The following is a 22,295-nucleotide window of genomic DNA, read 5'->3' on the forward strand; positions in this document are numbered from 1 at the left end:
GCTGCATGAAGTATAATAACACATACACGTAAGCATAATTTTAACGATTGACTTTACTGCATGTCACAACTGCAGAACGGCTCTTACACTTGCTTTTTGTGTGTCCTTGTAGTTGGTAACTATTGAGTACCAAAATAGTCATTGTACTAGCAAAGTGGGAACATCTATGCAAAGTGGGTCCATTTTGGATGCTCCTCACTATTTAAAATTTACTTGGGTTAGGGTTAGAGGGTTGATTGTGATGTGAGTTATGGTTAGAATGGGGAGCTGGGTGATGGATAATACTGTAGCTATGAAGGAATAAATACAAGAATGTGTGTGTCCATTGCCATCTTGTTATTGGAGGTAACCTGGAATGAATCTTTAGTATTACACATAAGTGCCCCTGCTATGCTATGGCTCATTTCATACTGTATGCGTCCTTCCAAGTGTGTGTGTAAATGTGTGTTTGTGTATTTATTTTCAGACAGCTTGATGCATGAGAATAATCCCTCCTTGGGTCGACTATTGATCTGTTCAGCTGCTTGCAGATGCCGAACATATATCCAGAATCACAGATTAGTTTTCCTGAGCAGATACACATTCTGGGATTCCCGGGTCCCAAGGCTACACATGCAGGTTAAGCTAAAAGTAATATTTTTGATGTTTCTTTGTACGTTTAAGGATTCTCATAATCTACACTTTACACAGATTAATGCTGTGGCGATATCACATGGGATTTGAATTATTTAGCAACCTCAAGCTGCAAACAGCCGGAGGATGCAGTGAAGAAAAAGTGTCCACCTTTTACATGTTTCATCTCATGGAGGGACTCCTCATACACTTTCACACGTGTAAAACCGGCTCACACTAATGGAAAAAACTTCCAACAGTGCTCCCAGCCTAGCAACTTGCTGTTGTTCTGCACAACATTAATTGTAAAAATCTATATATCTACATATATCTATATGTAAATCTCTCTCTATATATATATGTATATATGTATATATGTGTGTGTGTGTGTGTGTATATATATGTGTGTGTGGGGATTGGAAGCCAGGGCTCTTTTAGTATGAAGAGACAGTGCTAACCACTGCAGCATAACAGTGGTACCTCATGCTGATTTTATGGGAAAAACATGTTAAGTGTTTCAAACAACAAGATTTTTTTCTACTTGTATGACATTACTGCTGAAATGTGTGTATGAGCATCTTCATGATGAGCAGAATTTTGGGTGAACTTATTTGGATGAACATATTTGGATCAAGCTGAACTTGCAGTTACTTAAAAAAATATTTCTTAGACACAAGTTTGGTTCAACTCGGGCACCTTTCTTCACAGCTGAGCAAAAGACAGTTCGAGTAGAGGGCAGCTGTCATCACCTTGTCAGAGGCAGTAAAACGGTGACAACTGAAGCAACACAAGGAAGCGTTGGGCTTTTTTAGATGGATACCGAGTGAGTGGGAAAGAAAACAAGATGGACCCTCAGATTTTGTAGTTATTAATTTTGATGATCTTTTTGTGATAGTTGACGAGGCACAGTGGATCTCAGGTAATAATTTCAGAGTGATACTTATCTTGTTCCTGCAGACATTCACAGCAAAAATCACAAGCCAAGACAGCGTGATTGTAGCTAAAGAAGAAGTTGATATGTGTGTTCTTGTAACGCTACATGCTAGCATACCAAACTAGAATACCAAATTACTCATTCTACTGGCACATTGAGTGTGTGTGTGTATGTGTGTGTGTCTGTGTGCGCTCATGATGTATGCTATTGGCCCCTGGCAGCAGCATCCAGCACCGGCTGTTGGCGATAAGCCGTGGATGGTAAGGAATGATGCCTGCAAGCCGCTGAGTTCACAGGGCACCAGGGCCCATCAACACCAACAAGCAGGCCGCATGCTTAGCAAACATCCCTGCTGCTCCTGTAATATGACCGCATTACTCCGTCTTTTGGATCTTATTTGCGAGGGCTCTTTCTGTTATGGACTCAAATCAAACTAATAGATCTGCAACTGAGTATCGTAGTTTAAAAACAACATCCATTGATTTCCATATATTTTGTGGTTTGTATCGTATTTGATGCAGCCGGCTATTAAATTCAGTGTAATCTTATAGTGTCGTTGGATGGCCCACTGGTTAATAAACTACTGCCCCCTAAAGTAATATCAAAGCATGGTTTGAAAAAGGTTTTACACTAATATATATATTAAACTATACTGTAATGCATAATATGCAGAGTTTAAAGTAATGTTTTATTGATGTGGAGAGACCTGGCCGGTGTTAGACTGTAAATTGGAAGCATACGTAATTTTTCTCAAAACACGCTAATTTTAAGGTAATGGTACGATGATTCAACATTTTCCATCTGGCAAAAGTACCGTATTAACATTCTCTCACTACAGGCACCACTTAAAAGAAATTGAATTAAATCGGAGTGAAAAATAAAGGAATTAAAAAAGAATGAACTCTGAATGTTTGGGGGGGCTGCATCTTCTCCTTGATTTCAGGGATTAGAGTTTATGGCTGTCTTTTTAATGACTCTGAGGCTAATGGGAGCAGACGCAGCTAAACTCCACATGCTGGAGCCAATGTCGATCGAACGGAGCGCTCCATTTCTGCTTTTTCACATCCCACAATGTTGTGGAAATCGACATATTTTTTAGCGGGCGTGGACGTCTGTTTCCTCCGCTCGGTCACATAACCAAATCAATGTCATTCTTGACAAGAGAAGAGCAAAATGTTATGGCAGAGGGTTTGATTTACTGCCGTGCCACGCAGGAAAGAAAAAGCATCAAGTCAGTATGCACGGATGCTGTCACCGTCCACAACCAAAACATTTTACAAGCAGAGACTGTTGTCATTAGTGTTAATGAGGTCATTTTTTAACTCCTGTTAAAGCCACTCCGTGTATATAGCCAGACAAATGATTCATGACTTCATACACTGGGATAAAGGGTGAAGCCATTAAATAACTTCTCCTGCCACCCAGCGCTGATATCTGTTCTGAATAATAACCTGACCCGAGTAGCTAGGTGTCGATAAAGCGCTCGTACATCAGGATACATCTGCAAACCAGAGATGGAACAGCCAAACCTGGAGCCTATAAAGCTTATAGCGAGAGCAGGAAGGAACCTGCTGGAATACTTCCAGGGCCGGATCTTTTGTAGACACACACCTAGTGATGTATCTCACCGAGAGGGGCAACCCTGTACGCAGTAATGCACCAAAGCAGTGCTGTTATTCAAGGTAGCACTGTTTTTATTATGAAAATGAAACAGGCAAATGTATGCAGGTCGATAATTATAGCAAAACTATTTAATGCCTAACAAGCTGCAAATGCACATGTTTGAAAATGCTATGTAAATATGTGGCCCTGTAATTGTGAATCATTTCGATATAAAAGCTGCTTAATTGTCAGTCATAAGTCAGGCGTTCTATCTTTTTACCAACTGGCGCTAAATGTGTTAAGTGTGGGAATTTTGTTCACACATTCTTGTACACAGTTCTCCTGATGAATTTGCAGATTGTTTGACACTTTTACTGTTGAATATGGATGAGCAAAATCCATATCTCCTCTTCCTTTACTGAGCAGGCCATCAGCAGGAGGATGCCACCGCCTGAACCTGGTCCTGCTCAAGGTTTCTTCATATGAAACGGTAGTGTTTTCTGAAAATGTTGGGTGTTTAGGTGGTTTCTGTAAAGCGCATACAGACAATTTTCAGTCTACCAAAGGCTGAATAAATAAAGTTGGACTAAATTGAACTGAATTAACACAAATGCCAAACTAATAATTCAGGGCTCACTATAAGATGAACTCTATAAAGTGTTACACAGTACCAAAAACATAAATACTGCATTAAATGAAGCAGATGAGTGGCCCTTTAATTGTAGTAATTTAAATTGGTTCCCCGTGGCGGAGGAACGAGGGCCGGACGCTTCGAGGGGTAATTATCTCAGGTAGCTATCTCATTACCGCCCTTCTCCAGTGTGCAAATGTGGCCAGAGGCTCTGTTCTGCTGTGCAACACTTTGGCTTTTGCTGTGGTGTTTACCATCAATGCGCTTTCACGTGCATTTATGTGGCTGGTGTGGTTTTTCTCCCTGAGATACTGCTTCACAATACACATGCCTATGAAACACACGTCTGTGTAACACATTGTTTACCTGTCCAGATAGTAAAAGCATTGACCATACTTTTTTAAATGATAAAATTCTTAGGATGTCTTTACTATCAATAAAAGGGTTGGGTGGGATTAATGTGCATGTGAGATTTGTCATTTAAAAAGTATAGAATGCTACATGAAAAAACAGTTAGAAAATAGACTTAGGAGAAGTAGCATGACAAGCAAAACTGAATTAATCTGTTGACCTTAAAACATGTCAAATAATGTGTATTTGTTATTTATGATCATATGTAGTATACTTCATTTTAGCATACTGCATAGATTCCATAATCAATTTCAATGAAAATTTATTTTTCTGGTTTTAAAATGTGGTTTGTTTACACCTCAAACACAGCTGAATTGATGAAATACTAAGGAAAATGAAAAGAGCAAAAAAAGGAGAAAATAATAGTTACACTGTAAAAAAGTTATGTATTTATTGTTTTTGAGGGGTGGATGGTATGAATGTGAATCCCAAAGGGTCGATTGAACATATATTTGTTTATCAGATAAAACAACTTGTTGAATGTCGCGTAACCCCCATTATGTGAGACTGCAGCAAACACACAACAATGCCACGCGTATCAATATTTTCAGACAGATTTAGGAGGGAGGTCCACAAGTAAACAAACACAAAGCCAAATACAAAGTCCACAACCAAGCTCCAACCATCACAAAACAGAGCACTCGATATAAAATAAACACTAAAGGAATCATTACTGCGCATTTTTGTTAAAGGCCTTTTCATCAGTATGGAGTGATTTCTCATTATGGGCCGCACATTCTGCTGTGCTGTAAATAACTTGCATGGTAGGTGCCGCTGCAAAACAAAGCTAATCATTCGCCGTGCGATAACACTGACATATCGGTAACGTGGGAGTGGGGCGGTTGCAAATTGCACCGAGCTAGAGTTTTAAAGTCTACTCATCTCATTTTCTCCGACTGTTTGCGCGGAGCACTGCTACGCTCCATTAGCCTGTCCGTCCCTGCTCCCATCTATCCCCGTCCCGTCCCTCCGTCATATCTCATGCACCCACTGCTTCCAAATGATGTGCTGATAGGAAGCATACTGCGACTTGTCAGCACATTTAAAGATAACGTCTCCACCGGCGCTTTGATAGATTCCTCAATGGTCCGATGCGCTTGCGGAAAAGGTAAACAACAACATGGAGGACTAGATGAGATGTTCTTTGAACTTCTTAAACTTGCCATTACTTACGGTATGTTGCAGCTAAAAAGCAAACGGATCTTCTACTGAAAATCATTAAATTAGGGCAACTCTTTACTGGACTCTATAAACATTACGGCCAGGAACAGAATAACTACTGGTATTTTTTTTTAAGCTTCACTCCTTAACTCGGTGGTTTCCAAAATGTTTACACCTTTACACAGGAGCACGTTTTAAAAGAGATGTACCATATAAACAACATATCTTAAATCACCTCAAAACGAAAATGAATACAAAATTAATCTTTTTTTTTTAGACCAAATTGGACAAATTTGGCACCCCATATTTAAGTTCCTATGGCAGCAGTTTACAAAGTAGAAAATATAGCGACTTACCGACTTGAGAGGCATCACCTGGAGGGAAGAGAGGGAGAAAGAGAGAGAAATAGATGGATCAGTTCAAAGGGCAAAGCAAAATGTTACTCGAGCACAGCTGCTTGCAAAACAGTCACAGGAAAATGAAATATAATGGCACAGCCAGGGTGAAGAAACGCCATACTGCAATTAAAATGAAATGTCTGGAACAGTGCTTTCATAACATAGATTTTTTTTTTTAAAAAGAAAGAAAGAAAGAAATAAGCTTCTACTGGAAAACAGCTACGGGAGAAAAACTAGTCACAAAGGTCAAAAAAGGAGCGTCTTCTTGACATTCATTTTCTCTCTCAGTCTAGACTCTCCTAATAACCCAAGTGATTCAGTTTCATTAAAACTGTCAAGTTTGTTTTCTTCACCCAGTGATTATAGCAGTATTTATTCTATAATGACCTGTAAAACACTCACTCATTATATTTTAGTATACTTCTTTTCATCTTTAACATTGAGTCTTGCTTTGAGGTAAAAAATAAATACCCAATTAATGACTGGAGGTGTTAAAACACGCTGGGTGTATACAGTTAACTTTTCTCATTACCTCCGGGGAAACTGTAAGGGAGAATTTTTGCACACGTTGCAAAAGTCCACAAACCAAAAACGGTGGTTTTGTGGCCACAATCACATTACCATTAATAGGGAAAAGCTCCTGACCTCCAAAGGATTGGGACCAGAACCTCCATGCTGTGAGACCACTAAGTTATATAAACAAATGTTGTTGTTTTTTTTACCCCACTTAATCTCATAACTCTCACAACATTTTAATGGCCTAGACTCCACCTTATCTAGCGTTTCGTCTGATATCTATGCTTAAACTCATTCCTCAGCATCATGTGCTGAACGTCCTGGTCTGGTGAACATGTGACAGTCATGTGACTGGGACATGAAGTGACTTCTAAAATGGCATCACCTTTATAGAAAAGTAAAGGGAGGTGGGTGTTAAAGGAAGCTCGAAACATATTTAGTGCCAGAAGTAAGTAAGTAAGTCCTGTATTATGTATAAGTAGTTGTGTTGATACTACCTGAATGCAATCATATAAATATTACATATTAAAATGGATTTGCATTGTTAAGAATGGTGTCCTGATTATTTTTAAAGAAGAAAAACATCAACCACAAATGCCAAGTAAAACATATATTTAACAACACTGATCTTTGACAAAAAGGAGTATTCTTTTATAAACTAAACAATAGAAACATGTTTTATTTGGTTCAATTGGTCTATGATATACCCATCATAATTGTTGTTTATGGGCAAATGAGTGTTTTTTGGTTGTTGTTTTTTAAGTGGATTCAGGCCACCGGAGATAAATCCCAAACCTCAATGGGCTGAGATTAACATTTTAAAATTTATATCATATTGTGTTGTTATTAAAAGACTAAAATTCTTTTTGGCTCCTTCTTTGTCATGTACTAATATCAGGACAATGCGGGTGGTATGTTGTCATGATAGTGGAAAAGTCAGATTGTTGTCACCCTCATAGTTTTTTATTTGCTTTAGTGCCCACAAAACAAAATCAAGCCTGCACAGTTTGAACGTAGTGGCTGATTGGAGCTTCAGCATTTTAGAAATTTGTTGCTTTGTTAGGTGGTTTAGAAGATTACTGACTGAGTCTGGTGGATAAAGATTTCACTCCTACAACCAGAGTGCACCACTCCGCTGTGTTCCGTGTATCCGTGCCAGCGAATACCAGCTTCACCCCCTCTGGGTAAATAATGACCACGCACAAACCTCTAAAGTTGTCAGCTCCTGAAGTATCACGACATGGGAGGAAGTTGTGTTATGCTGAACATCAGCAGCCACATGTACACAAATACATTAAAATATGTTTGACATTATGACATTTACATTATTATTTGAAAAAAAGACTGATATCATACATTACTGGTGACATAAGAGTGTTGGTTAGTTATAACAGTTTTCTTTCAAATGTATGCAGTTTACCTGATTTTATTGGATTAAATTGTTTAATAACATAGCTGCATGTTTTGTCACAAAAGTAATCTAAAGACATGCTATGTGTTGTGCGTTTTATGTTCACTGCAATAAACTTCAACAAATGCTGATCTGACATTTGCATGAAGCTCACCATTTTGTCACCTCTGCCCAGTACTGTTATTACCGGTACTTACTTCTATTAAAGCAAAATGTCGAAATTCATACTCTCTTTTCTGCTTATAGACTTATCACAGCCCTGGGACCTGCCCATAAAATGGTGAGTTCCCAAGATTACTATGCCAAGGTCCCCCCAAACTGCATTGTCTTCTGGCTGGGGACCCCCACCCACCCCACCCCATTGCAAACCCACAGTCAAAATATGAAAAGGAACCTTTAGAATGTATTTCATTCCTTTTTTTCGCTATTCAGCTGTGATCTGTTTCTTAAAATGCTCTTCTTTCATTTGAAGCTTTGTACTTATTTTTTGTGATTTTTATGTCAAGTGTAGCTGAGGATTTAAGGTTTTTCAGAGAGTCTCTGGGCAGAAGACATATTTTTGGCCCTTTTTACTTTGAGGGTATAAAGCCATATTTAATGTATGCTGCCTCAAACTTGTGCATTTTAGTCGCAGTTCAGTATTTTGGGAATTTTTCTTGTTTCATCACAGGTTAGCTACATGCTGGTTTGATGGTTGGTGGAGCTTGTTTACATAAATGGCCATGTCATTGAAAATTGTAATTACAAAAATAATGTTTTTAGAGGTAGGCAATTAGAAAGATGAGCATGCCAATAAAATTTTGATAAATTTTGTTTATAAGTGCTGCCCCACATTGAAGTCCACTAGCTTAGCAAGCCTCTACTTGCCCAGCAGTGGCGTATTGATTATTTTTTTGGGGGGTTAAAGACATTCAACCTCTCGTTTAAAAAGTTCCTTAAGTTCTGGAAAAGGTCAAACAGGAAATTAAAACCCAGGAGCTGCCCACTGACCTTTTTTTTATTAAAGGTGGGATCTTTTCCCCTCAAATTCCAGATAGAAACAGCGTTCTTGAATTTCCACAGCTAAAAGACTCGGTTCCCCCTCTGTTTTCCCTGTAATTTGCACAGCTTCTGGACAGATTGGACACATTGACATCATCGTCCATTATCTCAGGGTCCCTGCACAAGCAAGCGATTTAGCCCTCTTCTTGATATGCTGCTGAGCATGTTCCAAGATCGTTATTCGAATCCCAGACAGTCTCGGGTTAACCACCCCCCTGCCCTGAAACCACTGTCATCGCCCCAGCATTACCCCAGACCTTAGGGCTGTATGTAGTAAAGGGGGCGATATGGGGACCAACCCTAATCAGACAGCAAATATCTACGAGATCTCTGGATGTGGTTGAATCATCAGCTGGGAGATCATGAACATTTGATATTAAATTGACTTGCATGCGCTGTTGAGTCATTTTGTTTAGGTGTGTATTAAAAGGTGATTGTGAGGCGGCATCAGGAGCTGTCAGTCAGACAAAGGAATTAATTACAAAAATCATGAGACAGCACAATTGACAGTTTTTAACACATCTGATAATTCTTAAGTGGATCTAAATCACCTTCACTTTCCCAAATATTATGTTTTTTACTGTTTACCTATTTTTCACAAATAATACTCAGTCCATGTTGAAAAAAAGGAAGAAGGAGCAGAAAACCAGTGATCTGCGGCCTGCGTTGGTCATCTGGTCTCTCTGTAACCAGCCTGCTGACCAGGTTTTCTGCAAAAAGAATATCCCAGAACAATTGCAAAATCCTGTTCAGATTCCTGCTTTTTGTGATTGAAAGTAACATTTCCCCCTCCTTCCTATGAGCCTGTCACACAGCCACATTTTTATTTTTGTACATCAGTGACCTTGAAGGTGGTGGACTGTGACATACTGTGAATAAACTGTTGTGTCGTGCTTGAAGCCGTGTTTTGACCATGACACACACACACACACGCGCGCGCGCACAACTCCATGAGCACATCCGCTTTGATTCCCCTCCTTCTTATGTGTTTGCACATCTCTTTTCGGCACCCCGGTCCTTGCTCCTAATCCTCCGGAGCGGATGCTGAGGCTGCAGCCTGGTAATTCACCAAATCCCCCATCTGCTCTCGTCAGTCTATACTTCTCCTTCCCGTTTAAGTGCTCCTTGATGGTGGTCAAACACAGACACGCATACATCCATGTGTACGTGTTGATAAAAGCCTGTACATGTCACATCTGTGCATGAACTCGTGAAGGTCTCCACTTTCCAGGATCAGTTTTCTTGCATTTCTTTCCCCTTTCTGATGAACTGTCAACCTGCTCCTTCACCGAGAGCTTCTGCGAGCATCCATTAATGTTTGAAAGCACATAGTGTATATTTTATTGAATGCTTTGCACTAAAGTGCTCTGGGTGTGATGCACCAGACCCAAACTTGCAATCTGTAATTTCCATCTGCTATCAAAGCTGTCAGAGCTAATCAGTCTTGACTAGAAGGTTTAAAGCTGAATGTGGAAGATGACGTGCAGATGATGCAAAAGGCTTCTAAAGGTTAGTGTCGAATTGTGTTGAAAAGATATTCCCTTTTAAGGAGAGAACACAATGGTTGATGAAAATTTAGATGATGTGCAACATCACTTCTGGTCACTCTTAAACCAATTGAAAGATGCCAGAAGCATGGTGGAGTTTTGACACCTGCCTCCCTTTTATCGACCGTTGGATCGCTCGTACACAGACTCACAGTTGTTCTAGGGGTAACGACTGTGAGCAACCCTGGCTTTCAAACTGCTAAAGGCCTCCCCATGCTTGTGTGTAGTGTGTCCACAAGGACAACACATTTCCTACGTAGATGCGGTTCCTCGTTCATGTTTCTGCGGACTGTCTCGGACAACTTTCTGAGTTTCAATCCCAAGGAGCGAGGAGGGGCAACTTTAATAACCTATATTTTCAGCCAATCACTTTCAATTTAGATTAGAAAGGGTTTGGTTACTCATGAGCGAGCAATAAGAAAACAGACGAGATATTCTACTTGTCATTTGGCTCAAAAGGCCCCGTGAGGATATACAACCAGCGTCCTTGCTTACTTTTAAGTGATAGCGAATGAATTTGAAATTACATTGGCCAAAATTACACGACACAAAATGTAGGAAAGCTGAAAGACACCCAGAAATTATGGAGTCAGCTAAACAGAACATCCCTTCTTCAACCAAATTTGCCCCTTCGATCCATTTTCAAGGTGGTTAACTGGAAAATAATAGATCACTTCAAACATGTCTATATGTAACTGCTAAACTGTTGTTGATGATAGATTTTGTAGCATATTGTGCAGGAGGCAGTCATTAGAATGCTACCTTTTAGTTTTCAAGAAACATGACAAACAGGTGCAGCTCAGCTGAGACGACATTAATTCTCGGTCAGGGATCACGGCCCAATAGTAACCCACATTGTATTGCGGCCCAGAAAGAATATAATAGTTCATGCAAAATACGGTATGATGTCATGTCTGTCAAACATTTTCAAAGTCTCTTTGTAATAAATTATGCAACCTCGTCTAGTAGATCAAAAATAGCACCAGCATATTAAATATACATTGCTGTTGACAGGTAAGTAAAAGAAAATTATACATGGTAGAATATGGAATGTCTGTCTTTCGGACTGGGAAGAGTTTGGTGCGGCCATGGAGAACAACTTCTGGGCGGCTTCGAAAAGGTTCTGGACCACCATCCGGCGTCTGAGGAAGGGGAAGCAGTGCACTGTCAACACTGTGTATAGTGGCGATGGTGTGCTGCCGACCTCAACTAGGGATGTTGTGGATCGGTGGAAGGAATACTTCAAAGACCTACTTAATCCCACCAACATGCCTTCCATTGAGGAAGCAGGGCCTGGGGACCTGGGGACAGGCTCTCATATCTCCGGGGCTGAAGTTGCCAAGGTAGTCAAAAAACTCCTCGGTGGCAAGGCCCCGGGGGTGGATGAGATCCACCCGGAGTTCTTTAAGGCTCTGGATGTTGTAGGGCTGTCGTGGTTCACACGACTCTGCAACATCACGTGCCCATCGGGGGCAGTGCCGCTGGATTGGCAGACCAGGGTGGTAGTCCCTCTTTTTAAGAAGGGGAACCGGAGGGTGTTCCAACTATAGGGGGGGTCACACTCCTCCTCAGCCTCCCTGGTAAGGTCTATTCAGGGGTACAGGAGAGGAGGGTCCGCCGGATAGTTGAACCTCGGATTTATGAGGAGCAATGTGGTTTTCGTCCTGGGCGTGGAACAGTGGACCAGCTCTACACCCTCAGCAGGGTCTTCGAGGGTGCATGGAAGTTTGCCCAACCAGTTCACATATGTTTTGTGGAGGCATTCCACCATGTCCCACGGGGGGTCCTGTGGGGGGTCCTCCGATAGTATGGGGTGCCGGGCCCCCTGATACGGGCCGTACGCTCCCTGTACGATCGGTGTCAGAGTTGCTGGCAGTAAGTTGAACTCGTTTCCAGTGAGGGTTGGTCCCGCCAGGGCTGCCCTTTGTCACCAATTCTGTTCATAACCTTTATGGACAGAATTTCTAGGCGCAGTCATGGTGTTTAGGGGGTCCAGTTTGGTGACCTCAGGATCGGGTCCCTGCTTTTTGCAGATGATGTGGTCCTGTTAGCATCATCGGCCCATGACCTGCAACTATCGCTGGATCGGTTCGCTGCCAAGTGTGAAGCGGCTGGGATGAGAATCAGCACATCCAAAGCCGACAGGCGGATCGGTGCGGCGTCCGCAGTAATGTGGACTCTGCACCGTAGTGGTGAAGAGAGAGCTGAGCCAAAAGGTGAAGCTCTCGATTTACCGGTCGATCTTCGTTCCTACCCTTACCTATGGTCATGAGCTTTGGGTCATGACTGAAAGAACAAGATCACGGGTACAAGCGGCCGAAATGAGCTTCCTCCGTAGGGTGGCTGGGCTCTCCCTTAGAGATAGGGTGAGAAGCTCTGCCATCCGGGAGGAGCTCGGAGTAGAGCCACTGCTCCTCTGCATTGAGAGGAGCCAGATGAGGTGTCTTGGGCATCTAGTTAGGATGCCCCCAGGACACCTCCCTGGTGAGGTGTTCAGGGCAGGAGACCCCCGGGAAGACCCAGGACACGCTGGAGAGACTATGTCTCTCGAATGGTCTGGGAATGCCTGGGGATTCCCCTGGACGAGCTGGAAGAAGTAGCTGGGGAGAGGGAAGTCTGGGCCACTCTGCTTAGGCTGCTGCCCCCGCGACCCGACCCCGGATAAGTGGCGGAAGATGGATGGATATCTTTCAGACTGTTTGTTTGAGATCGCCTGCAACTTGATTTTACTGAAGCTATAAGTTTATGTAATATATGTTGATTTTACAAATTCACTGATGGGGTCAAAGTTATGCAGCTGACAAAAACTAATTGGGGTTCAAACAACACAGCCCTCATCTACTTTGCGTAGACATTCTGTACAGACGTATCTACCTTGTTTTACAATAATCTTTTTCCATGTATTTGACTGCTTCAGTGACACCACTAGAAGATTTTTTTTTTATTGTCTACTGCTCAGGTTTATCGGGGTGTGCCTTATTTATACCTGTTTTTTAAACAACTTAAAAATGCTGTAATTGTAATTTGATTGTAATCCCTTTTAATCGTTCCAAATTAGTTTTAAACAAATAATGTTTAGATTTACAAAAATAAATCTATTATCCCCTTTAATGAACAGGAAGTTATTTTTGATTATGCCTGTGATATCACATTGATTAAGTTGTGTTTACTTGGAATGTACAATCATTAACTATAGTCGTTCCTCCATGTCAAAATACTTTTGTCCTGTTGTGTTTTTAGACAAATTGTGTAGTTTCCATTGCACTCCAATGACATGAAACCAGAGAAGTGAGACCCGTTTTCATCAGCATGAATTAACTTAATTCCATGTTTCTTTGTCCTTTTGTGTCTAGGCACTATTTAACAATTTTGCTTCCGCTATTCTCCTCCCAGCATGCCTGTCCCCAGGTACTTTCTGAGTAAATTAGCCCTTGTTTTTAATGTGCTGTATTCCCCTTTTGATGTTGGCCAGGAAACTGAGTGGGTAACATTACGTCTCCACTGACATTTTAAGCGGCGTTCATTAGTTATGCACATCATCATCAGAGCTGCAAACACAACTGGCTCCCTCTTTCTCTCTTCCTTCTTTCGCATTCTGCCTGCTCCAAGGACTGAAATTTCAAACAAGGGGTTCTAATGTTATTCCACCTCATTGCCTAGACATACATGCTCCACTGAACACAAAAAAGTCCCCGCCTTTGTGGATTCTCAGAATTCTCAAAGGAGATGCTAAATCCTGGTTTGTTTTGCCTTTTTACGTTCATAATAGGAATATCACGGGTCACTGGGATTGTGATAGAATATTTTTTTTTAAAAAGTAAAGGAAAACCCTTCAATTCCAGGTAACCTTGGTAACACTGGCTTGCACTATGCTTTAGCTTTATGAACAAAGCACAACAAAAGCCATGGAAGCACTCCTGAGCATTGGCTCTGGCTTTATATCTTGATGAAAGGTAATTATTTGGAAATGCAAAGCCTAAATATGATGAACACAAAATGACTTCATAAATCATTTGTACCCGATTAGGCCAATTTGGTGGAAGAGACATGCATCTTTGATGAGTCTGATAGAGTCGTCACTAGGACTTCAGAGTAGATATAGAGTTTTGTTTTTTCCCTTTTTAATAATGGATTTTATTTATTTATTACCATCCTTAAAATTTGCATTTAAATATTTTTTTTTTTTATCGCAACATCTTTAATAAATCACAAATGTTTCATAAATCACTAAACAAACTCTTTGACAGAACAAACAAAACCCAAAAAGACTCCAGCTAGAATCAAAGCCTTGGTTGCTGTGATTATTTTGTTTGGACGTTTGCATTATTTGTTGAAATTCAATACACATTCTTACTCCACAATTTGAATTAAGTGACTGCATTTGTTATATACTAAGTCTCATAATTAGGATTTAATCTTTCAATTTTTTTACTGTTTTGTGCCTCCGTTGCTTACTCGTATAAATGAGCTTAGCTTTTGAGCAATAACTGCAGGATTTGTTGTTCGTTCATTCCTGTATTATGTTGTATAATTTGACATTTTCAAGGTCACACTGCCAAGTATGTTAATATCTCTGTAGGATTGTTGGTATTTCATACTACACTAAAATACGGTTAGTTCTTGATATTCAGACACCATTAGGGGTACATCGACTGTCCTGTAACTCATACTGATGAAACCCCTCACCTTTGGCAAATGTAATTACTGAGGTGGTGTGCAGCAGGGGATTATAAGAAGTGAGGGCAAAGCAGAGAGCTCGACAGTGTAGAAATTCTCTAATTAGACATGGACCTGAAAACCTGTGAGGGAATGTACAAATCACAAAGGCCAAGCATGCTGCATGGTTAGGGAGCCAAGGATATCAGTTCTGTATTATCTAATTTTGCCTCATTTGAGGTTGGCACTTGTCAGCAGGATGGTTTTACATGGCCAGCATCTGACATCCGCTAACTGCTTTACCTGGACACGTTTAAAGGTGTGTTTGCTCCTCTCCTCTCCTCTCCTCTCCTCTCCTCTCCTCTCCTCTCCTCTCCTCTCCTCTCCTCTCCTCTCCCCTCTCCTCTCCTCTCCTCTCCTCTCTCCTCTCCTCTCCACACCTGTAGTTTGGCGTGTTCTCTCTCTCAGTGTATCAGTCCATAGTTGCACGCTGACCTATGACCCCTCCTAGATCTTGAGTATAGCTTGTTATTTCCACATTGTTGTGTGTATCTGTGCCTCTCTTCTTTCTGCCTTTTCCTCATGCCCCATCACCACTTCTTCTTCTTTACCTGGATGGTCATCAACAGGAAGTTCCACCTATATGAGCCTGGTCCTGCTCAAGATCTCTTGCTATTAAACGGGTTTTTCTCATCAGGCTCTGGCTTTCAGACCATCTTGATTGTAACCGCTTTTATAAATAAAGTTGAATTGACCTGAATTCAATAAAAAAAAATTTTTTTGAGACATTACTCATTTGAAACATTTAATCCTTATTGATGACAGTAAAGTTTTATAATAATAAATTCAGATAAGTAAGGTACAAACAGCCATTCTGGAAGTAATAAATGAATCTGTATATGAGAATATTTCAGCACATTAGTGTTGCTACGCTATAATAGTGACTTACCATTACATTTAAAATTAATGAATATTGTGTGTAGTATTATTGTGGTTCAATGACTGGTTTAACTTAAAGGTGTTTCTGGGTGCCGGATTAGCTCACTTGGCCTTGGCTGTGTTCTGTAGCATTTTAAATCCCCAAATATCTTAATAATGTTCTCCCAAATCCCCTTATTCAATTATAGAAGGCCCTAATACATGTGTCAACATGTTTCATTAGCCGGTCGTCTTCCCTCACCAAAGAGATTAGCTCTCCGTTTTTTTATTTACCGAATCCACAAATGTCATTTTCCTGGGGACAGAGGGACGGAAACAGAAAAAAGATGATTATTTTTGTTCATTCCGTCCAGCCAGCAATAGTGTTCTTCCTATAAGACTATTTAATATGCAGTTTAAATTTTACTTATTCAGCTTTCAATTTCGCTGCAGTCTACATTTAAATTCTCAGAGAACATTAGCCAGAGAGTGCTGCTAGAGCCTTTTTAACTCTTGCTTTGCTGAAGCCATTGCCAAAAATCCTTTCATCACACAGCGAGCACTATGGCTTCACACAATGCCCAGACTATAGAAATGAGATATGAAGTGAGAGTCTAAAAAAAGAATGCGTGATTCTATGCACGTCACAGAATAAGATGATTAATTCCACGAGTGTGCAAACCCTTTGATGCTCCTGGTAGCAAGTTGGATTTGCTGCTCCCTCATGGGTTTCATGGCACTGTCTGTAATATTGAAATGAGTTCTGGAGTGTAGGGGCACCATGTACGAAAGGACTAGCCTAGCTTAGCTTTGCACCAGACTACAGAGATGCTCTGTGTGTTTTTCCAGGTGACAGAACAACTAAGGCGACACGGCAGTGGAAAGGGTTTACTGCTCATTATTATTCTACCCGTGTTAGGGTCAGCTCATGACGGGGCTTGCTCCCTTCTCCATTTCCATGTAACCCCTGCTTTCATTTGTGTCCCTTCCTTGCCTGATTTTCTCTCCTGGGACACAGAGCCATTTAAAGAAAGCAAAGGATGACAGCAATGAGTTGGAACAACAAACGTGGGGCCTGTATGTGGAAAAACGTTATTTGTTTCCCCACATTTGAGAGCATTTTAAATCTTTGAATCTATCTTGTAGTTGTTTAGCCAACAAAAAGTGTTGATGACAGTCTCCAAAATTGTGTTTTTCTTGACCACTTTAACTCTTTTGGGGTCCCAGCGAGGGTGCTAAAGCCTATGTGAGCTGCATGTGGGCAAAGGCAGGGTACACCACTGAATGAGTTGCCAGCTCATTGCAGGGCCATATATGAGCATTTGGGGGTTTAGACCCTTGTACAAGGGAACCTAAGTGGTGCTCTGAAGGTATCCTCGCACCTCGCATTTTTTTTACGCTCTGAAATCACTCTCTTAAGATCTTGCAGAAATTGCCAGGCCACATATTCCCTTCCCCTTTCTTCATCAACACTCTGGGGTGGTGCATTTATATAGCTCTGGGTGTTTGTGGACCACCAGCAACCAAGGTGAGATGAGGCCATATTTCAGCCTTTTCATGTTAACAGTAGCAAAAATATGACAACGAAAGGGTTAGAAATGTAAAATTAATGAGAATTTCATATTTATGATTTGGGCTGACCTTGATTTAGGTCTTCTTCTGCATCTGGAAGAGGGGTATGGAAGTAGTTCTCATTGTGACTTATCAGGTAGAGGTGCCAACAGACAGCAAGTACCAGCTATAGAAAAAGATGTCCAGTGTGGCTTTCAGAAAGCATCTAATAAAGGAGGCAGAAAATATTTCCCAGGGTAAAGGTGTGCTGTCCTTTCTAACAAATGCCCTTTGACTTTTAATTTGTGCTAGCTAAAGGCTAGTTAAGTTGAAATAAAGCTGAAGTAGTTGTTGTTTTCTATCACTTCCCTTACAGTAAGTAAGTCCAGAGGTGTTCCAGATGGTTTTCTGAATGATATTTATTATATTATTGCTATTTAGTCATTTAATTCTAAGGGGCCCCATTGTAGCCTGGCTAGCAGAGGTAAATGACCAAATTGATAACCAGAAAGTCAGCTTCGAAGGTTTTTGTATCGTTGTACAACATCTACATCTTTCCCTTGTGGCACTGTGCTCAGGATATACCTGTGCACCATTATCCCAGCACAGAATTAAGAATTATCACAGTACAGTGTTAAGTAATGGGATAAGCTCCATTTTTTCAACTCTTCCCTTTGTCTGTAAGAATTTAACAAGTATTGCATTTAGCTTCACCATGTGATCAAGCTGCAATAGCCACAAGGGCTTCCTGGTAGATTATAGATTGTGGGAGAATTACATCCACAACATGTATATGCAGACTAATATGTATTTTTCTTATTTAAAGTTTGGCAATCCACCTGTGGTGACACTTTACATTAGCTTGTAGCTTTCGCCAATCAAAGACATAAAACACGTTGTCCACATTTTGGACCCAAGGCCCACCATGTTCCATTTGTAAGTATCCCAGGTGAAAAATACTCATGAGCTAAGCACTAATATGTTTCTTTTGACCAGTTCCTTTTACCCATAACTAGAACATAAAGGAAATTTAATTTTGCTCTCCTTAAGAAACTTGCACTCTCCACCATGCTTTCTTTCAAAAACTCCAAATAAAGGCCTGCTGTCTTCACAAATTAAAAGAATGGAAAATTACTGAGGCAGAAGTCGGGGTGGCTGTTGTTCTTCTGAAACCTAGACGTGAATAGACTCCGGTAAAAAATATTTAGCCATCCATGTCTTAATAAAGAGTTGGCACTCACTGTCAATGCTTTTCTTTGGTCCGTTCATTGTTAGCCAGGGCTCGATGAAGAGATGATAACTTTGATTAAAGACAATAGTCCTTAAAAAAAGATGCAAACAATGTATTTTTAAGAATACATTTTAAATACAAGACTAAACCAAAGTGGCATGTGCACTTTGTCCTTCCCTGACCTTATCACACTTTTCCATTGAATTTCTTACTTTATTTATAGCGCAAGGATTAACAATATGTGAGTCCACCATATATAGTTCTGTCAATCCTCACCTCTCCCACCCAGTATTCCACACTGCCACTTTACTCACTCTTTTCTTATTTTTACACATATGCTACTCCATCCATTCTTCTTGAGAACATCCCCCTCTGTCCCTGGCAACCTTAATTACAACATGTAAAATCTTGACCTGAATCCAATTTCAAGCCTCTGACCACATGGCCCCAAGACAAATGCCCTACGGGACAAATTCAATTAAACCTACTCCTAAGCACTACAGATGCTTCAACAGAGCTTAGAACAATAGGAATGGAAAGGTTTAATATTAAAATGGAGCAATTGCAACAGATTTTTTTAAAAATGCTTAATTTATTCATCAGCCTTGAGCACATTTACATTGTTCTTAAGTAGTGGGTGACCCTAAAGAGCATATCCATGTATTAACTGTTGTTAATAACTCTTTAATTAGTAGATTAAAGACTTTTTTGATGTACATCCCACTAGCATCGCATTGTGGTACATCTGAAGATAAAAATTAGTGCATTTACATGTGCATAAGTCCAATTAATACCACTCACATCTGTGCCAGGGAAGATGTAGTCTTCCAGGATGACGAGCACTCATGGGCTATTGCATGTTTAGTGCAATGCACAGCCATCAGTTGAACTTGTGGACACCTGATGTGCACGAGCTTTGTCCCTGAAACCTCATGGGTGGGGGGAAAGCCCCTAGATAGTTCCTAAATATGCAAATAAGATGAAGTGCCGTGGCTTGGAAATTCAAATTTTTCTTTTATTTTTGGCAGTGGTTCAATTCATAGCACAGTATGTCAAAACTATCTTCTGTCCTGACCTCTCCTCTCCTTAACACCTTGTTTTCTTTGTGTAGTTTTGTGCATTTCTCCCAATTCCCCTCTATCTCTTTTTCTGACTAGCTGACCAGCTCCAAAGACCCACTCGATATTTTTGTTGCATCTTTGGTAAAACTAAAATACTTGCATTCATTTATGATGCATGTGGCTGTTCTTTTGATTCTGTCCTCCTCCTCTACCTTATATCCTCTCCTAGTCCTCTTTAAACCTGGTCGGCCATCAGCAGGAGGGTTCCCCCATCTGATGGTGGTCCCGCTGATGATTCCTTTTAAAAGGGAGTTTTTCCTGCCACTTCTTTGTGGGTCAGGCTTTGGTTGTGCAGACAGAGACAATCTTGATTGTAGAATAAAGTAAATTAAGTTACTTCAATTAAACTTTTTAAATGTATACTCTAGATAAATACATATTTTAAAAAACAACTTTTCATTCAGACAACTGACATGGGCTCTTTTATGAACTGCTTGGCCTAGTCCACTTCCTTTGAAAAATATCGCTTTCCAGAGTCAACGATTTTGATGAGGCGCAAGACTATACGCAGCGCTGTTTTAAACCAAACAGCCTTCAGGTCTTAAAGGATTAGTGGCTTATCGCGTTCTAACTTGGGGTTTTACTGGAAAATTCCCATATCCATCAGCAGCATTAAATATTGTCCTTTCCTTTAAAGGTGAAATCAAAACTTTGATAAGTGGGAGGGGTTCAAAATAAACCACAAGCCTCAAATAGGTGGTTTAAAAACTACCGTGGGTGTGACTGGCAGTGTCCGTCCAAACCCAGGCAAAGTGGGAATTTGTGGTGTGTATGATGTACGCTGTCAGTTTCTCTAAGTGAAGCTGCCAATAATGAAGCGTGACTAGCCTATGAATCAGGATGTGGCCCTCCGATCAATCTCGGGGACGGAGGCGGAGGGGGCGGGATGAGTGCTGTCACACACCTCACATTGTCATTTGCTTATGCCCAAGGGACTGCGTGAAGGTCAGGCAGGGTAGCCTGTCCAGTCTTGTCAATCAGCATTATCCTCATGGTCAGGATTACGCCATTAACTCTCAAGTATGATGACCTTAACTATACATCTTGATGCTATCTGACGGAAAGCGGCAGGTATCAGACTGCTTTTGTTTATACGTATGATGATGAAGTGTAACTCAACAGAGCAGTCAGTACATTCATACTTGGAATTTTATGTATTCTTGGAAATTGTACAATTCATGTCAATCCTGACGATTCCTACAGCTCATTTTTCCTTCCAAAGTTACGGTGATGAAAATAATTGTTCAAAAGTAGCCAAAGGAGGTGTTCGAAAAGTATCAGGTTCTGTTCAAAAAGGTGAATAGAATATTACCCAGAAGCTTTTAGAAGGATAACAACTATAGCGCTGTCAATCCCTCTCTGCACCCTATATAGAGCACTAATGAGGAAGTATGCCATTTTGTAGCTGTTTTGGAACATTAAATGGGGATCGCATTCGTGAGCATGATGTATCCCATAATGCACTGTAGTCTAATGCTCCCAAACAAACCAGTATATCCCATCATCCTTTGGGACCGCATGTGGCAAGCTATAATGTCTGCAGTAATTAATAATTAGGTTAATTATTAAGAGCAGTGTAGTGTATCCAACAAAGTGATGGTACAATGCTCTTTAAAGATCTTTTTTGAAATGTTGTGGCAGATTTTCTTGAAAAATGGGTTGTAAGATGGCAAGGGATAGTTTTGCACATGTGTTCACCTTAAAGAAAACACATGATTCTTGGCATTTGCATCTGTCTGTCAGCCTGCCTGCCTGCCTGTCATTATAATATCCTGAAATTCTGACGATAAGAGTATGGTGGCACTAATACACCACAGATTCCAGGCTTCAGACTCCGGGGCTGTGAGGACTGCGTGCAGTGGATTCAGCCTGCCGTACAGCTCCATCCATTTTAGCCAGCTGCTGTGTCAGGAGAAATTGCTGCCTGTGCGAGGACTTCTGTCATCCGCGCCTAATGTCTCTGCAGTAACCTCAGGCTCCAAGCTAGACATCCCATCATGCACAGGCTGTTGAGCAGGGTTAGGGCACAAAAAAAAATTACAAATGATCATCCTGTGTGATGCAAAGATGCAGTTTTCATTTCCCTCCATATAAAATGCGGCTGCAGGAACAATTGTGCATTACTCCTAATTTATGCAGGATTAAGCATACCTGGTTTGCATTAGGGGCTGACTGGGGGCCACAAAGGAGGTCACTGTTGAGCCATGCCCCCCACAATAAACAATTGAGGATAATCTAACACAGATTATCTTATTATGAGTTTCCTGTATTTTATCAAGGCTGTCTGTTCCAGAGTACTTGGGCTTTTACTCTTTTTTTTTGCATATAGCTGGCCTGTCAGTCATGATTAGTGCTTATATTTGAGCCACTCAAAGTGGTTTGATCATGTTAAAAATGCCTTCGATACTAGAGTGTGGAACAAATCAGAAGCCCCACTACTGTATGCCAACAGACAACAAACAAAACTATTTATTGTTTGGCATATACGAAATCATTGTTCTTTTTCTCTTTATTGTTTTTTTATTAGCCACGGCATACATGTGATGTCTAAAAT

General features: G+C 40.7%; 1 protein-coding gene across 12 annotated transcripts in view; it reads right to left on the reverse strand.

Annotated features, from left to right (window-relative positions):
• nrxn2b (neurexin 2b) overlaps positions 1 to 22,295 on the reverse strand; it is a 457,955-nt gene that overhangs the window by 325,877 nt on the left and 109,783 nt on the right. For 11 of the 12 annotated variants that reach the window (XM_029839775.1, XM_029839769.1, XM_029839776.1 and 8 more), the window contains one exon: positions 5,708 to 5,725. The exons of the other annotated variant lie outside the window; for it this stretch is intronic. In XM_029839775.1, coding sequence (XP_029695635.1) covers positions 5,708 to 5,725 — 18 coding nt within the window. The remainder of the gene's footprint in view (positions 1 to 5,707; positions 5,726 to 22,295) is intronic. 12 annotated transcript variants of the gene reach the window in all.

Source organism: Takifugu rubripes, chromosome 8 (assembly GCF_901000725.2).
Source record: "Takifugu rubripes chromosome 8, fTakRub1.2, whole genome shotgun sequence".
Taxonomy (NCBI): Eukaryota; Metazoa; Chordata; class Actinopteri; order Tetraodontiformes; family Tetraodontidae; genus Takifugu; species Takifugu rubripes.